Source organism: Oncorhynchus tshawytscha, linkage group LG02, assembly GCF_018296145.1.
Source record: "Oncorhynchus tshawytscha isolate Ot180627B linkage group LG02, Otsh_v2.0, whole genome shotgun sequence".
Lineage (NCBI taxonomy): Eukaryota > Metazoa > Chordata > Actinopteri > Salmoniformes > Salmonidae > Oncorhynchus > Oncorhynchus tshawytscha.
The window spans coordinates 16829654-16843783 of NC_056430.1; the positions used below are offsets into that span (position 1 = coordinate 16829654).

A 14130-nucleotide genomic window follows, 5' to 3' on the forward strand; every position below is an offset into this window, starting at 1 on the left:
AATCCCAAATTAATGATTTGCATGTTAAAATAAATACATTGATATTTAACATTTTTAAAAACAGACAATTACCCCAATTACCTTTCATGACTTATTTAAAATTTGTGTCAATACAGAAACAACGCAAACCAATTCTACAGACCAGAGGTCATTCATACAGTGTTATCTATTGAATTTGGTCACCTACACTAAGTATATATACAGTACACCCCCCCTAATTTTAAAAAACTAGGACAGTCAGTTAAGAACAAATTCTTATTTACAATGACGGCCTACCCCTGCCAAACCCTAATCTGGACGACACTGGGCCAATTGTGAGCCGACCTATGGGACTCCCAATCACGGCCGGTTGTGATACAGCCTGGAATCGAACCAGGGTCTGTAGTGATGCCTTAGCACTGCAATGCCTTAGACTGCTGCGCCACTCGGGAGCCCAATAGTTCCATTTTTTCTCCTAGTGTCAGATGATAAAAAAATATTTCATAAATAACTGAGGTTTAATGCTAAGAACATTATGCTTCTCCAATAATCTTCCCAAACATGGCTGTAGTTAGGTGAACTGGGTCAGTACTAGAAAGGTACATTCATTCACGGTCCACATAAGTACAGAAATCTTGAAGCAGTCTTATCAAAACGGTCTTAACTCTGTAAAAATGTGCAGTTAATTAGATAAATTAGCAGAGATAAGTCTTACAGTTTATTTGGACTCCAGGGTATTCTACCTGCTATTCCCTTGAATGTAAAGCTGACGAGACAACACTTATTCCCTCTCATTGTTGCTGCAGTTATAGAAAGTGGCCATTTTCATGATTCACATTCAATACTCTCCAAATACCAAACGTCAACATAAAGGTATTTAATTATTCCTTGGCTTCAGCATGTCCTCTACATAGTAGTACTATAAAACACATTCTCAAAAGTTGTGCCATTCTTTGTATAGACTGACATGAAACTACCATTTTCATAGGGCATTTGTTTCCAGTAGTCCATGAGCAATCACTGTGTGGGACAAACTGATGACATGGATCGTTTCCTAAAAGGCACATCTGCTGATACAATACAATTACCAAGGCACTGTTATGACACCATTTTATGCATTCCATCTGAAAAGGTTAAGGACATTTTCTGGATGTCAAGATGTATTTGTGCACAAGATAAGAACAAGATAGGTAATTATCTTCAAAACACAGCCACAGTGTTCTAAACAGATAGCATAGTGCACATAAAGAAGCCCTGGAATAAATATGCCATTAAACAGATTTCAATAAACAAGTCAAGAAAGAGCAGAGAAACATCTTGATTCAAAGCAACAATGTCAGTGTCTTGGTCTCAGTGTGAAGGAAGAAGACTCCCAGCCAGGCCTCTGGACTCAAGGCCCGTGTATCCACAAAGTGTCTCAGAGTGGGAGATCTGAACTAGGATCAGCTTTGCCTTTCAGTTCATAATGAATAAGATTGCATGGACAGATCCTAGATCAACACTCCTACTCTGAGATGGTATGTGAGTTCAGGGCCTATATTCACAAAGCATCTGTTATAATGGTTCTGCTTTCCAAAAATAGTATTTATTATTAGTCCATCTGATCCAGCAATAGTGTTGTTTTACTCAACATTGAAAAACAATGCTTGTAGTCCTTCCATGCCCGAGGGCACTGTCAGAACTCAGGCATCTTGTCGTCATACTGTGGTGGTGGCGTGATGGGTTCAATGGTCACCTTCACATCAGTAGGGTTGCGGACCTTAAAACGGAAGTCCTTCAGATGGAGTTTCTCTGACTTGATTCTGCGTACCCTGAGCGGCCGTAGTATCCGTCTAGCCCGACTGCTGCTGCGGGTGGGGGGGTTGGCTGCAGTCACGGGGGCGGGCTGGGGATCCAGGGCCGGAGTGGTGGGAGGAACCTCCTCTGAAGTAACTGCTCTTGGTCCCTCCCCCTCGTTTTCCACAGCACTGATGAGGTCTTCGTATGAAGGCAGCTGGGAGGTGCTGTGGCGTAAGTTGCTCTGGCGTATGGGGTACTGGCCACTGGTGACCGCCTCCTCATAGCTGGGCACATCGTAGGCTGGTGCTGGCTCCCCTGCACTACAAAAGAATGTACAGGGACAGCGGTTTAAAATAACATTTTAGCAATAATTTACATTGTGTTTTTTTAAAAGGATACTAGAAAAGCTAAGTACTGCTTCTTAACTGATCATAATCACAAAAACATCCCTTGCCAGAACAATAAGAGCTTTTGTAATGATACGTTTCTGCTATTTTTGTAAACCTCACGAATGAGAGCCATTTGTAATGCAGGAAGTTGTACACACAACTAGCCACACCAGCCAGTAGTGGTAATAAGTGCACGGCGTTCAATGTTGATTTTGTCCTCTAATGGACTTTTATCCCTTAATTACTTTGTGGTATGTACTGGTATGACATTTGGTGCTAGTTTTGAGAGTACAAAACATTAAGGACACCTGCTCTTTCCATGACATAGACTGACCAGGTGAATCCAGGTGAAAGCTATAATCCCGTATTGATGTCACTTGTTAAATCCACTTCAATCAGTGTAGATGAAGGGGAGGAGACAGGTTAAATAAGGATTTTAAAGCCTTGAGACATGGATTGTGTATGTGTGCCATTCGGGGGGTGAGTAGGCAAGACAACTCAATATTAGGTAGGTGTTCTTAATGTTTTGTCCACTCAGTGGAGATAAACTGGTGCTTTAACATTATCAATCAAAAGGGAGGCATGTTGCAGGCATCATCCTAGAAACTAAGTTATATGGGTTAATAGTGAAAACGAAGCCTCTGAACCCCTTCTTGGATGATTAAAATAAGTTACTGTTAGTGATTATCTTAATTGTTTAAAGCACTCACATCTCTCTTGCATCCCCAGCCACATGGTCCACAAAGGGGACCTGTGTCTCCTGTCCTCTTTGGCTCCCCCTCCTCTTATTCCTCACCCCCAGGTAGATGGACAGCAGCAGCATGGCCACCCCCGCACCCACCAGCACATAGGCTATTGATGAGGTCTTCGCTGTTTCCCTGTCCTTCTCTCCATCCCCAGCATGGTCCACTGGTACAATAACACTGAAGTTGCCCGGAGCCTTGGTTGTCTGGGGAGCATCCCCGGGCACCACAGTCCACACGATCATGACGATGCCCAGGGCTATGAGCCCCACCCCCAAGGCACACAGAGCATATGAGGAGCCGGACCGGCTGCCCCCATAGCCGGAGCTGTCTGGACCGCCACTGGAACACATCACCCCCCCCCCCTACGTGGACCCACCAGAAGTGTCACACAATCAGATACAGCAGACTGGGGAGAGGAGGCTCAAGGGATGAACCCCGTAGACCTAATCTGCAATGTGGGAGAGAGGAAAGTTGTTTTCATATTAAGGAGCAGGAATGTAGCAGCACAATAAAACTGGCAAAGGCTCAGACTAGCTGAAATCAGATGACAAAGAACAACTTCCTGGAATAGACACAATGTGGCTAGGAAGGGGGCCAAAGCCAGAGAAGTTCATGGAGGGTCACATTAACCTACCTGCGTTTTAGTTATTCACAAATATATTTTACATGATAAAGAGCCGCTGGAATAGTGCCAATTAAAGAGAACTGAATTAATCATGTGAATGAGCCAATCATTGACCAAAAAGCACCAGGAAATAATGTAGGCCTATACTATTGTAGTGAAGTTCGAAGAAATTTTTAAAACTACAAAGTCCAAATTAAAAGCTAGCCCTGTGATTTGAAATCCATCCAAATGTATTGTTGGAGGTAGTGTGCATGGCAACGTAATATATACCATGGTAATTTATCATTGTCCTGTCTTTAAATACTTCACTGTGTGAATGTGTTGGTATTTCGAGTGACAATATATTACCCAAACAATGTCCTGAACATTTCTTTGTGGGTCTAGCCCTCCTAAATCATGCTAAAACAACACTACACTTTGCTCAGGCTGTGTTGAGGTTGTATTACTATAGTATAACCAACAGAAGATTCTAAACCGCTGGCACTTCCATTTGTTTCTTTTCAGTTTACAACTAGAGCATTTCACATTGTAATTGTCAGGAAGAGCATTTCCCAGTATAAATGGTAGATATTCACAAAATGACTGTCTCATAGTGATACCTCCATATCATGCTATGAATCACTTAACGTGGATTCAGCAAACACTGACAGTACTTATTCCTTTTAGCTCCTAATGCAGCAAAGGGCCCCTAAACAAAAACTCAGATGGATCTCTAACTGACCATACCAAGACAACAACTTGTACTGGGAGTCTGCATATAATACCACTTTGGGCTAAGTGTGTAACCTATACATGTGATACCACTTTGGGCTAAGTGTGTAACCTATACATGTAATACCACTTTGGGCTTAGTGTGTAACCTATACATGTGATACCACTTTGGGCTTAGTGTGTAACCTATACATGTAATACCACTTTGGGCTAAGTGTGTAACCTATACATGTAATACCACTTTGGGCTAAGTGTGTAACCTATACATGTAATACCACTTTGGGCTAAGTGTGTAACCTATACATGTAATACCACTTTGGGCTTAGTGTGTAACCTATACATGTAATACCACTTTGGGCTAAGTGTGTAACCTATACATGTAATACCACTTTGGGCTAAGTGTGTAACCTATACATGTGATACCACTTTGGCCTAAGTGTGTAACCTATACATGTAATACCACTTTGGGCTAAGTGTGTAACCTATACATGTGATACCACTTTGGCCTAAGTGTGTAACCTATACATGTGATACCACTTTGGGCTAAGTGTGTAACCTATACATGTAATACCACTTTGGGCTAAGTGTGTAACCTATACATGTAATACCACTTTGGGCTTAGTGTGTAACCTATACATGTAATACCACTTTGGGCTAAGTGTGTAACCTATACATGTAATACCACTTTGGGCTAAGTGTGTAACCTATACATGTGATACCACTTTGGGCTAAGTGTGTAACCTATACATGTAATACCACTTTGGGCTAAGTGTGTAACCTATACATGTAATACCACTTTGGGCTAAGTGTGTAACCTATACATGTGATACCACTTTGGGCTAAGTGTGTAACCTATACATGTAATACCACTTTGGGCTAAGTGTGTAACCTATACATGTAATACCACTTTGGGCTAAGTGTGTAACCTATACATGTAATACCACTTTGGGTTAAGTGTGTAACCTATACATGTAATACCACTTTGGGCTAAGTGTGTAACTAATACATGTAATACCACTTTGGGCTAAGTGTGTAACCTATACATGTAATACCACTTTGGGCTAAGTGTGTAACTAATACATGTAATACCACTTTGGGCTAAGTGTGTAACCTACAGCCTATGAAGTGTGCATACATTTCTCATGAAGCATATATTTTGGGCTCCTGAGTCGAGCAGCGGTCTAAGGCACTGCATCTCAGTGCTAGAGGCGTCACTACAGATCCTGGTTCGATTCCAGTCTATCACAACCGAGTCCCATAGGGCGGCGCACAATTAGCCCAACGTCGTCTGGGTTAGGCCGCCATTGTAAATAAGAATTTGTTCTTAACTGACTTGCCTAGTTAAATAAAGGTTAAATAAAATAAATAAATATTCCTGATATGCAATGTTTGGTGATAAGTGTATTCAACATTATAATATGTCTTTGAATGCATAACTGTCTAAAAATACATTACCTGTCAGCCAATATATTAAATGGTTTGACTTGTTGGATCACTAGAAGAGATGCTTCAGGTGGAAATAGAAGACCTTGGTGAAAAGTGTGAACAGCTTTGCAGTGCAGGTCTAAATATGCACTGAAGACACTAGCCAACAAAACCTTACACCTTAATGTGAAGGATGGCAGTTGAAGGCATGCACTGCACCTATCACGGAAAAGTATTGGCATGAACGTTATGGTACAGTGACAATATCAGAAGCATGAATGTATGAAAAAGCCTCCTATAGCAACAATGTGCTTGGTGAGCTTTCAAGGTGACAAGCAATCACATTAAAGCAGCCGTTAAAGTATGGGTCGTGACACACGGACCTGTTAATGGTGGGTGGCGATGTGTCAAGAGTAAATGTAGAATTATTTAATTACTAATCATTAATTACTGGAAGTGATTTGGCCAAGTGCATCTGCGCTCTCTGCTTAGCAGCGGTCTCTGCTCAGTTTGGCAGTTGCGTCGCGAGAGAGGTAGATGCCTCTGTCCTTCGCGGTTCACCAGATCTTTTTTCTGCAGTTTTCGTGAAGATCACGCCGCGACACACACACCACGGAGCCGATGATGCGCTGCCTGCCACTCGTCATTCCCACTCGCCATCACTCACCGCTGTTATCACATGGACTCATGCTAGCCACAAGGTCTGACTGAACTCAATTGTCATGAAACACATATTCAGCGATGAGTTTCTCCCTCTTTCATACACATTTTATAACGAGGAGCGCACACAATGTGTTTAGTGCGGGGAAGTGCATAGTAGAGTCTCTCAAAACGAACAAATGAATAAAACGAGATGTCCTGACCCAACATCCACAGCATGGTGGTAAACCCAGAGAGTTGTTTCAGAACGCTTCAGGAAACAGTGCTTCTGACAGTGGAAAAGTCAGCGAGCAAGGCATTGTTGTCATTTTATAAACAGGTAATAAGCAGAAATAAGAAAGTACTAACTCTCATACACAGCTAATAGATAACATTCACCAAAGCTAGCTACTGATAGCGCAATCCTAGGAACAGAACAGAAGATGAAAAATGTTCAGAAAGTGTAGTTGGAACTGTTGCTGTTAAAATACATGTAATAATTTTGTATTCTTAACTGGAATAAACTGACTGTAGCAAGATGCTGTTAGAGGCAAACACACACATACAGTTCTGGGTTGTTCATCTTCAGCAGGAAGCGGTCTCCTGCCTGACTGAGAAAGCAGTAGATGTTCTGGTCCAGTTTGGCACCACATACCTATGCGAGTCAGGGTTCTCAACTCTGACATACTTTTAAAAAAAACGAGTACAGAAACTAAATTTCAAGGCTGAGCATCACCTCAGAGTTGCACTGTCAAAAACAGAGCCCAAATACACATGAGAACTTCAACCAGCCACACACCTCTCATTGGGACTGTGTGTGTGTTTGTTTCCTGGTCTATCTGTGTGATGTGATAAATCAGTTTATTCCAGTTGAGAATTAAAAATGATTTATTGTATTTTAACAGCACCAGTTCCAACCTAGACAGATATGTAAGAGTGTTTTTAAAAATGGGGGAAAATAAACATGAATAGATATTTAATGTCATTGTTGTCGTCTAAACTGCATTTGTTTTAGGCATAAGGGCAATGAAATGTACTGATATTTATGTATAGTTGCATATTTTCCTAAGCTTGGGTCCCAGGAAAACACAGAATCTCTCATTTGGGTGTCAGGCTAGAAAGGTTGAAGAACCCCTGCACTAAAGTCAGGTGCTCTACAACAAATACAGATGTTGCGAAATTGAGAAATGGATTGTGTATGTGTGCCATTTAGAGGGTGAGTGGGCAAGACAAAAAATGTAAGTGCCTTTGAATGGGGTGTAGTAGTAGGAGCCAGGTTTATGGCTGAGGCGTCATGAAAATGTCAGCCGGTGATTGTCAAGCAAATAACTGCAAGTCTCACGGTAATAAACTGTTAATTAACATAAAAACATTTAGCATCGCCTGGCTTCCTACAAGCCACTGATGCAGACCTTTGGAACCTCTACATTTTAAACAAGTCTAACAAATCTATGTAATATAGCCTACACCTTCACAATAAAGCCATTATTATTTTAGACAGGTCTAAAGAAACATGATATGAAGAAAATGTAGTCTATTTCAGAAGAACAGAATAGCATACTCCGAGTTGTCCATATGTTAGGTCGTGACCTGGTTATGCCAAATGGCTGTGGGCTAAACTAGTTCATTTACCAGGCAAGATTTGCTTTGAATTCCGTGGCATTATTTAATGTTATTTTATAGCATGAAGAACACAACTGAACATAGCTGAGTAAAATAGAAAGGCTATTTTCTCCAAACGATTTGAAGGAGTGCACCCATGCGGCTATTCTGCGCTGAGCGTTTAACAAAGAAACAGGTACTCTTACACTATATGCTTAGAGTTATTTATGGAACTGTAGTTGTGATGTTGGGCTATATACGTTTTGATTTTAATACATTCTAAGGCTGCATGATGCGACTAATGATGATTTGAAAATGTTGCATGAAAAAGGCATAAGCTCTGCTTTGTTTTTGCACAGGCCGTACACACTTCAGTCTCTCATTAAACATTCGACAAGAACTTGATAATGCCTCGAATTTCCCGGCTGCATCCCCTTTGTGTGGCCGTAATGCCTCCTAAAAAAATCCAGGCCTATGGGCTATACTACATGAGGTTGAAAAAGGTGGCAAAAAAAAAAAAAAAAAAAAAAGCATGCTCTGTTTGTTGCCTTAACCTCTCTGGGATCGTTCGTGACGCTAGCGTCCCACCTCGCCAGCAGCCAGTGAAATTGCAGGGCACCAAATTCAAAACAACAGAAATCTCAATTAAAATTCCTCAACCATACAAGTATTGTACACCATTTTAAAAGATGCACGTCTTGTTAATCCAACCACAGTTTCCGATTTCAAAAAGGCTTTTCGGCAAAAGCAGAACATATCATTATGTTTGGTCAGTAACTAGTCACAGAAAGCATTCAGCTATTTTCCAACCAAAGAGAGGTGTCACAAAAAACAGAAATATAGATACAATTAATCACTAACCTTTGACGATCTTCATCAGATGACACTCCCAGGACTCAATGTTACACAATACATGTATGTTTTGATTGATCAAGTTCATATTTATATCCAAAAACCTCAGTTTACATTGGCGCCATGTTCAGAAATGCCTCCAAAACATCCGGAGAAATTGCAGAGAGCCACATCAAATAACAGAAATACTCATCATAAACTTTGATGAAAAATACATGTTTTTACATAGAATTAAAGATAAACTTGTTCTTAATGCAACCGCTGTGTCAGATTTCAAAAAAGCTTTATGGCAAAAGCACAATATTCAATAATCTGTGAACAGCGTTCAGCAACAAAAGCGAGCCATACAGTTACCTGCCAAATTGTGGAGTCAACAAAAGTCAGAAGTAGCATTATAAATCTTCACTTACCTTTGCTGATCTTCGTCGGAACGCACTTCCAGGACTCCCACAAGAACTGTTTGTTTTGTTCGATTACGTCCATATTTATGTCCAAATAACTCTGTTTTGTTCGTGCGTTTAGTTCACTATTCCAAAGGCACAATACGCGAGCACAAAATCCAGACGAAAGGTCTGGGAGGTCAAGAGTTCCATTACAGTTTGTAGAAACATGTCAAACGATGTATACAATCAATCCTTAGGGTCTTTTCATAATACATTTTCAATAATATTCCAACCGGACAATAGCGTATTCATTACAGAGGAAAAAGAAGGCACAGCGCGCCCGCGCAGTATACAACTGATTGGCCACAGCCTAGTCCACTCTTATTCGACCACCTTCCACAACAGAAGCCTCAAACAACTTTCTAAAGACTGTTGACATCTGCTGGAAGCCTTGGGAAGTGCAATCTGGCCCCATAGACACAGCATATTGGATAGGCAATCACTTAAATTAAACTACAAACCTCAGATTTCCCACTTCCTGGTTGGATTTGTCTCAGGTTTTCACCTACCATATGAGTTATGTTATACTCACAGACATCATTCAAACAGTTTTAGAAACTTCAGAGTGTTTTCTATCCAATACTACTAATGATATGCATATATTAGTGTAACAGTATAACTTTAGACTGACCTCTCGCCCATACCCGGGCGTGAACCAGGGACCCTCTGCACACATCAACAACTGACACCCACAAAGCATCGTTACCCATCGCTCCACAAAAGCCGCGGCCCTTGCAGAGCAAGGGGAACCACTACTTCAAGGTCTCAGAGCAAGTGACGTCACCGATTGAAACACTATTTAGCGCGAACCACCGCTAACTAAGCTAGCGTTTCACATTCGTTACATTAGCATCTGGGACAGAGTAGCAGGCAGTTTACTCTGGGCACCTTATTCATCCAAACTACTCAATACTGCCCCCTTGTCACCAATAAGTTTTAAAAAATTCCAGAACATGATGTCATGGCTTTAGAAGCTTCTGATAATCTAATTGACATAATTTGAGTCAATTGGAAGTGTATCTGTGGATGTATTTCAAGGCCTCCCTTCAAAACTCAGTGTCTCTTTATTTGACATCATAGAAAAATCAAAAGAAATCAGCCAAGACCTCAGAAAAAAAAAGGTAGACCTCCACAAGTCTGGTTCTTTCTTGGGAGCAATTTCAAAATCATACCGATCAGGAAGGAGACACGTTCTGTCTCCTAGAGGTGTACTTTGGTACCCGAAACGTTTGATCCAAGTTAATTTAAAGGCAATGCTACCAAATACTAATTGAGTGCATGTAAAATTCTGACCCACTGGGAATGTAATGAAAGAAATAAAACACTCTCTCTACTATTATTCTGACATTTCACGTTCTTAAAATAAAGTGGTGATCCTAACTGACCTAAGACAGGGAATTTTTACTAGGATTAAATGTCAGGAATTGTGAAAAACTGAGTTTAAATGTATTTGGCTATAGTGTATGTAAACTTCCAACTTCAACTGTATGTATGTACGAACGATGCTGATTCATGATTTGACTGGCTGAGAAAAGCTGCCTACCGGTCTGACTCTTCCCGACACATTCATTACTATTGGATAGCTGGAGATCGAATTTGAATATTGAAACAATGTTGCAAATGTCGGAGAGACAGACGGCTAGGTTTATACGAATCTGAGCTGTTGAAAACTAAATTTTAGTCTAAAAGAAATGTGAGAATTTCTATTGTGGAAATTAAGTTTATAAACTGCCTGGCTGGGCTGATGAGACAGTGGATTGCACAGTCAGATGGAACAGGGTAAATAGTCATTTTAACATCATAGATTTAGCCAGTGGTATCTTGTGGAATAGACAGAGGCTGAAATGGAGTTTTAACCAATCAGAATAACACCCAACTACAATGGAAATGGGACCATAGAGTGAACATGTTTTAGAGGCTACAGCTAGACAGAGACTCAAATCCCAAACCTACATAGTTCAAACTCATTGGAAAACAGTATTCTGGTCAATGTACACAAAAATACTTTACATGTTGAGGTAATTGATGTTTCCTATTGTGTAAATGGTAACAGGGTTTACATGTTTAAGTCATCTGACTTCTTGGCACGTGTCACAGTCCCATGGGAATCCAGACTAAGCTGATTCCAGAGGTGACAGATGATAAATGACCTCTGTTATGACCACACAGAATGACTGAAAGAGAGAAATATAAGGACAGGAAACATTGCACAAACAAAACAATTAACCATTTGGTTGAGTAATTGTTTTTTGAAGCCCTGGTTCTTCAACAAAAATAGGCATATAGCCTACAGTGCCTTCAGAAACTATTCACACTCCTTAACTTTTTCCAGATTTTGTTGTGTTACAGCCGGAATTTAAAATGGATAACATTGAGATGTTGTCACTGGCCTACACACACACACACACACACACACACACACACAATACTCCATAATGTCAAAGCGGAATGATGACATTTTAATTTTTATATATTAAAAAAAAGTAAATAAATTAAACTGAAATGTCTTGAATCAATAAGTATCCAACCCCTTTGTTACGGCAAGCCTAACTAAGTTCAGGAGTAAAAATGTGCCTAACAAGTCACATAATAAGTTGCATGGACTCACTTTGTGCAATAATAGTGTTTGACATGATTTTTGAATGACTACATCTTCTCTGTACCCCACACATATAATTATCCCTCAGACGAGAAGTGCATTTCAAACACAGATTCAACCACAAAGACCAGGGAGGATTTCCAATGCCTCGTAAAGAAGGGCACCTATCAGTAGATGGGTAAAAAAAAAAAAAAAAAAAAACTGACATTGAATATCCCTTTGAGCACAGTGAAGTTATTAATTACTTTGGATGGTGTATCAATACATCCAGTCACGACAAAGATACGTGTCCTTCCTAACTCAGTTGCCAGAGAGGATGGAAACCACTCAGGGATTTCACCATGAGGCCAATGGTAACTTTAGAACAGTTACAGAGATTAATGGCTGTGATAGGAGAATACAATGTTGATCCATCCTCAGTTGTTACTCCGCAATACTATACTAATTGACAGATTGAAAAGGAAATAAAAATATTCCAAAACATGCATCCTGTTTGCAACAAGGCACTTTTTAATTTATTTAAACTTTATTTAACTAGGCAAGTCAGTTAAGAACTCATTCTTATTTACAATGACGGCCTAGGAACAGTGGGTTAACTGCCTTGTTCAGGGGCAGAACGACAGATTTGTACCTTGTCAGCTCGGGGATTTGATCTAGCACCTTTTCGGTTACTGGCCCAATGCTCTAACCTCTAGGTGACCTTACAGTAATACTGTAAAACATTTCTCTAAGCAATTCACTTTTTGTCCTGAATAGAAACGTATGTTTGTAAGTCTCTAAGAGCTTTACACACCTGGATTGTACATTATTTGCCCATCTATACTTTCTAAATTCTTCAAGCTCTATCAAATTGGTTGTTGATCATCGCTAGACAACCATTTTCAAATCTTGCCAGATTTTCAAGCAGATTTTTTAAAAAGCCCTTTTAAAACAGGTTATGGTCGTTGGTGCCAGGCGCACAGGTTTGTCTCAAGAACTACAACACTGCTGGGTTTGATGGTCAACAGTTCACTGTGTGTGTCAAGTATGGTCCACCATCCAAAGGACATCAAGCAAACTTGACACAATCGTGGGAAGCATTGGAGTCAACATTATCCAGCTTTCGACACCTTGAGTCCACGCCTAATGTTACTGCTTAGTCCAAGGACCTTGCAAGTTCTGTTTAAAGGGTGAATTGGCTCTGGAAGACAAAACAGCCAAATACTCCATCTCCACATGAATTGATTCTCAATTGTGATACAGTTCTTGAAACATAAATCCCTCTACTTCCATACCACATCAAAATTATTTCACAAATGCAAAACACACACACTTACTGTACATGGTTTAAGCCATTTTTAACACAGTATTTTTCAGTGACACCTTTGTGGAGTCTCGGTCTTCCGTTTACACACGTGTTCGGAGATGCCGATAGCTAATTAGCACAGCTAGTCCACCATCTTCCATCCGATTTCTTTAAACGAGCGCTGTAACATGGACATATGGCCTCGTGGAAACCCTATCCCTATAAGAAAAGTGTTTATCAATTTAACTCTAAAAATATATATATTTCTCGCTGATATGAAAAATAAGGTCCGTATGCTTCCAGAACCATACCTTAAACAATGCGTGTTAATGTTCAGACCGAGCGTCGCGCTTCCTTACAAAACACCCCCTTACAGAAGACGCGTTTTCCAATGACCCTTACTTTATGAAAAATGTAATCTAACAGACTCATTAAGGGCTAGCTTCTAAGGGGCATTTACACGATTTCACAGACTAATTAACTGTATTACATCATGATTAAATCAGACTACTACCAACTTAATGTATCAATTTGACTTCAATTCTCCCTCCAGAATCCCAAAACAACGTATCGCTGCCAGCCATTTGAGCGAAGGTGTTTGTAGTGGGGAGGAACTGAAATCATGTTACAAACTCTGTGGCATTAGATCACTTGTAACTCTTGACATCTTGCCATAAGAACTGCGATTTTGTGTTATCAGATAACACGGCCTAATACTTCACAGATAATATAATAGTCAGTCTGAACACTGCTCAAACTGTCAAGGTGATTTGCAATTTGAGACGGCCTTACCTTATTCTTTCCAGCCGTGAACGCCCAATGACTTCCCTCCCAATCGAATACCTGATGTATCGCAGGTGTCTTCAAAATTATGATATTGCTACCCCAATATCCAGAATGTAATCCTGCTATTTACACAATCTGAAATATGTATTAACGTGTGTATTTCCCCCGATGGTAGTCTCTATAGAATTCAGGGAATATGTTAGACAGGAACTTTGTCCAACTTCCCCCCCTATTGTAAAGCGTTAACTCTTTGTTCCTTGGTCATAGAGC

At 40.3% G+C, this 14130-nt stretch overlaps 1 protein-coding gene across 3 annotated transcripts; it reads right to left on the minus strand.

The window, feature by feature from the left end:
- Positions 1–841: 841 nt before the first annotated feature.
- On the minus strand, positions 842–14130 carry LOC112247307 (transmembrane protein 51). Of its 3 annotated transcripts, XM_024416028.2 has the most exons (4): positions 13386–13755; positions 13106–13293; positions 2858–3341; positions 842–2078 (listed from the first exon to the last, which is right to left on the minus strand). In XM_024416028.2, the coding sequence occupies exons 3-4, from the start codon at positions 3241–3243 to the stop codon at positions 1655–1657; spliced, it is 810 nt and encodes a 269-aa protein (XP_024271796.1). In that variant the 5' UTR covers positions 3244–3341; positions 13106–13293; positions 13386–13755; the 3' UTR covers positions 842–1654. The 3 variants fall into 3 exon arrangements, with proteins under 3 accessions (XP_024271796.1, XP_024271795.1, XP_024271797.1); XM_024416027.2 differs by lacking the exons at positions 13106–13293; positions 13386–13755 and adding an exon at positions 13867–14130; XM_024416029.2 differs by having other exon boundaries at positions 13106–13755.